We start from the raw sequence: 4,051 nt of genomic DNA, 5'->3' as shown, positions 1-4,051 counted from the left end.
TTAGGGTGCGAGGATCGCAGTCCCTTTTGATACGAGAGAAGGGGCTGCCTCTGCCTGCCTGTACTCTGGTTACTGTCCTGCTTCCCTGCTACTGTCCTCACAAATTCCCAACCCTCTTCTCCAGCACCCTCTTTCTGGCAGAAGGCTCAGCATGCACTGGGATGTTGCCTTATTTTTGGTACAATAGTCCCCCCATACAGAGGGGGAGGAGTAGGGAAAAAGACGTTTTGCTTCTGCTGCTGTGACATTAGCTTCTGTGATGTACTTTCAGTACGTCGATGCTGATTTTCCCTCCTGCCACCTTTTCCTCATTTTCTTACCCACTTACTGTTTTGCTGTTTACCTTTCAGCTTGTACCTAACCGCGAGCCTGGGGTAGGTGCTCGCGTCTTGTGCTCATGTGGAATCTATTTAAGACCCTTTGCGGGGCCTCATTCCAAACTATGTGCCCTTCAACCTAAACTCTGCAGCAGGAGTTTTGATTTTTTTGAGACCCATTTAGAGTTCTGTAACATATGGGGAGGTTTGGCAGCATCGTAAGTCGAGTGAACAAAAAAGCTGGGGTTGTATTGCTGAATTAAGTACAGAAACGATTTGTGTGCACTTTGTCTTTTCTTCATGTTGTACCTTGTGCTGACAAAGAAACCTGAGTTAGCGGAGTGGAAATATGTGAGTAGTGCTTTCTGGTGGCTAAGCCAAACAGCATGAACCATGGTTCACACTGGAGAGTTGCTGCGGAGTGAGGGTTTGCCCTCTGCTGCGCAACGATTCATTTTTCTGAGCTGTCCCGTGGAGCATCAGCAGAATGGGACAAGTTCTACTCATCCTGTGCCTTGCTTGGGCTTCATGTTGTAGGATATACTGGTACTGAGACTGCAGAATTCTGTTATTTTTCCTTAAGGGATTTAAGAATATTTTTCTATGACCTAATCTGCAGGCAAAATGCCTGTTGTTTAAATTTTAGTTTATAGGCAGCAGTAGTTCTTGGGACTTCACACAGCTATTAGGGATTAGTGAGAGGACTGTCTTCAAGGCAGCTGAGCAATTTCTGTCAATCTCCCTTTAGGCAGATTTGGGATACATTATAGAATAAATTTAGTCCCTGCATAATTCTAATAAAATAGAGAATCACATGTCCCATCTGGGAGGCTTAATTTCTGATTGTAACTACATAAATCAACAGAAAACATCTCTCACAAGGATGTTTTCAGACCCAGATGGTGATTGAGTTACAAATGCATTTTTCATTTACTGTGAAATGGAGGTCACGGTAAAAAACAATCAGAAGATAGAAATGAAGCTCTTGTATATAGATCCTCATCCATTAGATTACTGTTTCTCACTGGGTTTTAGTTTCACTGCATTCAACAGTCTGAATTAATTGAGTTCAACAGAACAGTCTCCCAACAGCAGAGAATCTGAATCCATTTCTAAAATGTGTATTCAATGAGTAGAGCCTTTGAAGGCTGCACCATACCTGTCTCCAACAAAGAACTTCTGATTGCCTATATAATAGCACAGATAATGTTGCTGTTTCAGTAAACTCCTTCATGTCTAAGGAGAGAACAAAATCTGCACTTCCTTAAGAGCAGAATCTCTATAAGAAAACGATGGAGATTGAAAGCAAGTTTAAGTATTAAGAGAAGTCCATGCATAGTTCAGAAAAGGTCATGGCTAATTAATTATTCTTAATTATTGAGAAGCAAGGAAATTCTGTCTCCCATTTCCCCCCATCAGACTGCATTTCTGAATAGCAAAGAACTAAAATCGTCTGAACAAGCTAATAAAGTCATCCAGGAAGTTGAGCTCACTTCCAGTATTAGAATAAATGCCATACCTACAAAAGAGGTGAGTTCATAGGAAGCTGATGGCAAGCTCCATTTCCCTAAATGTTCAAAGCTTTATTTGCCTTTTTTTAAAGCACAAAAGAATGATGTCTTATTGGTTAAATCAAACCCTCCATTGTTTACCCCTAAAATACTTTAGAAATGTTGGGGTCAAGCCTGCTAGCTTCTGGCTGCTGTGTGCTTGCCTACGGTCAAAGGAAGATCCGTTAAAGGACTTAGGTCTGAACAGTGGATCTTTTAATTGCATAAGTTAGTTTGATACTGGGGTAACGAATGATTTCCATATCATACTGCTCAAAGAGCTGTTGAGATGTGGAGTGAATATTGTAATAATGCAGTAATACTTGTCACTAAGTAGCTGTTTGGAAGCATAATGAGATTTTACCTTGTATTGCTCCCAGCAACTGGGGGTAATTTTTCAAAGTCATTGGCTCAATTTTGTATCTAGTCAAGTCAGGTGGATTTTGCCATGTCAGGTACATAAAGGAACATACAGGAACATACAGGAGAACATGGCCTCAAAAGCAGATGGAGATAGCCACCACATTCAGACTGGAAGCATAGTGTAGGTCTCCTTAAGGTTTTGACTTAGCCTGTTGTATAACCCAAGGGATCATTAAGAAAATGTGTGTTTGCATGAACATCCAAAAACATCCACAGGTCAGACCTGTACAGATGTACATGCACGTCTTTGATAACAGTCATGTAAGAAAAATCAATTGCAAGTTGTATTTCCTGACCTATAAGGGTAATAGACAAAGGATGACACAATTTAAAATTACTAAGACAGCAGTTTCCAAGTGTGTGCACTAAGTGGAGAAGAAAATGTTCCTACCCTCTTTCTCTGAATTCCAGTGTTAGAATTCTGCATTTCTGCTTAGTTTTTGCATTGTGCAAGTCTCTTGTAGAGCTCCAGTGATTACCCTGACCGGCTAATTCTGTTCTGAGATTGTAATGCCTTATACGTCTTCTGTATAACAGGAAAGGGAACTTCCTCTTTAAAGCTACGTATTACTAAGGAGGATTTCTGATGGGCGGAGTTTTCCTTGAGCAGGCTAGATAAAGGCTTGCAGGATTCACAGACTTCTCAGACTGCCATCAGCATGAACTGCACCCTGCCAGACAAAGTGCTGCTGCTCAGCTACGTGATGGATGGAAAGCGGGACAGGTTGTGCCTTCAGCCTCTTTGGGACTTTGTCACAGCAAAGGAGCCACTGATCAAGTCACCTTTTTTCCCAGTACTGTTTTCTTTTACAGCATACATGGCTTTCTGTCTTCCATATATTGCACTGGACTTTTTAAGCACTAGACTACCAAACTTGAGAAAATACAAAATCCAGCCACAGAACTATCCAACTCTTGGAATGATGGTGCCTTGCATTATTCAAAGTGTGTATCACCATGTTGTTTTTATCTTCCCAGTGACTTTTCTCCACTGGTACTGGAAACCAATGAATCTACCAGTGAGAGCTCCAGAGCTGTCTGAGGTCCTGCTGGAAGTAGGAGTTTGCCTGCTTCTGTTTGATTTTGAGTACTTTCTGTGGCATTTGATTCATCACAAGGTGCCTTGGCTCTACAAGACCTTCCACAAGGTGCATCACAAGCATGTGTCAACATTTGCTCTTACTACACAATATTCCAGTGTATGGGAATTGCTTTCATTGGGATTTTTTGCTGCTATCAACCCAGTACTCCTCGGATGCCATCCTTTGACAGAAATGATTTTCTTTCTTGTAAACATTTGGTTGTCAGTAGAGGACCATTCAGGATACGACCTTCCGTGGTCAACTCACCGACTTGTGCCTTTTGGTTTGTATGGAGGAGCACCACATCATGATCTTCATCATCTGAAATTCAAATCAAACTATGCTCCTTACTTCACCCACTGGGACAAAGTCTTTGGGACATTCACAGAGTCACATTCTAATTAAGGATATTTACCTGTGGGGGAACTCTCATTTTTTTTTATGGACTAAACTGGGAAGACATACAGAAGATTGTATATTTGAAGCTGCCTATAAAAGCAATACATATTTATTACAAATCCTCTTAATATATGTGTATTTGTATGTATACTTGGAACTGCCTATGTTAAATGACTGCAAATGGGAGGGCAAATATCTGTTGCTTAAATTTGAGTCAAAGGTGTAAGGGAAGCATTAAGAGACATCCTCTCTTCTTTCCTTCTTTCCAGCTTTCATAAAG

The 4,051-nt window shown here is 41.0% G+C and overlaps 1 protein-coding gene across 1 annotated transcript; it reads left to right on the top strand.

The window, feature by feature from the left end:
* Nucleotides 1–2,949: 2,949 nt before the first annotated feature.
* Nucleotides 2,950–3,787, top strand: CH25H (cholesterol 25-hydroxylase). The gene has a single exon (XM_010017191.1). The coding sequence runs from the start codon at nt 2,950–2,952 to the stop codon at nt 3,775–3,777; it is 828 nt and encodes a 275-aa protein (XP_010015493.1). The 3' UTR covers nt 3,778–3,787.
* The last annotated feature ends 264 nt before the right edge of the window (nt 3,788–4,051 follow it).

The sequence above is a fragment of the Nestor notabilis genome, unplaced genomic scaffold (assembly GCF_000696875.1).
Source record: "Nestor notabilis isolate BGI_N333 unplaced genomic scaffold, ASM69687v1 scaffold7556, whole genome shotgun sequence".
NCBI lineage: Eukaryota > Metazoa > Chordata > Aves > Psittaciformes > Psittacidae > Nestor > Nestor notabilis.
The sequence above is the reverse complement of the archived record's forward strand: the minus strand, read 5'-3'. Positions and strand labels throughout refer to the sequence as shown.

Excerpts from the sequence above, each read along its gene's own strand:
- CH25H (XM_010017191.1), top strand. The coding sequence starts at position 2,950 with ATGAACTGCACCCTGCCAGACAAAGTGCTGCTGCTCAGCTACGTGATG.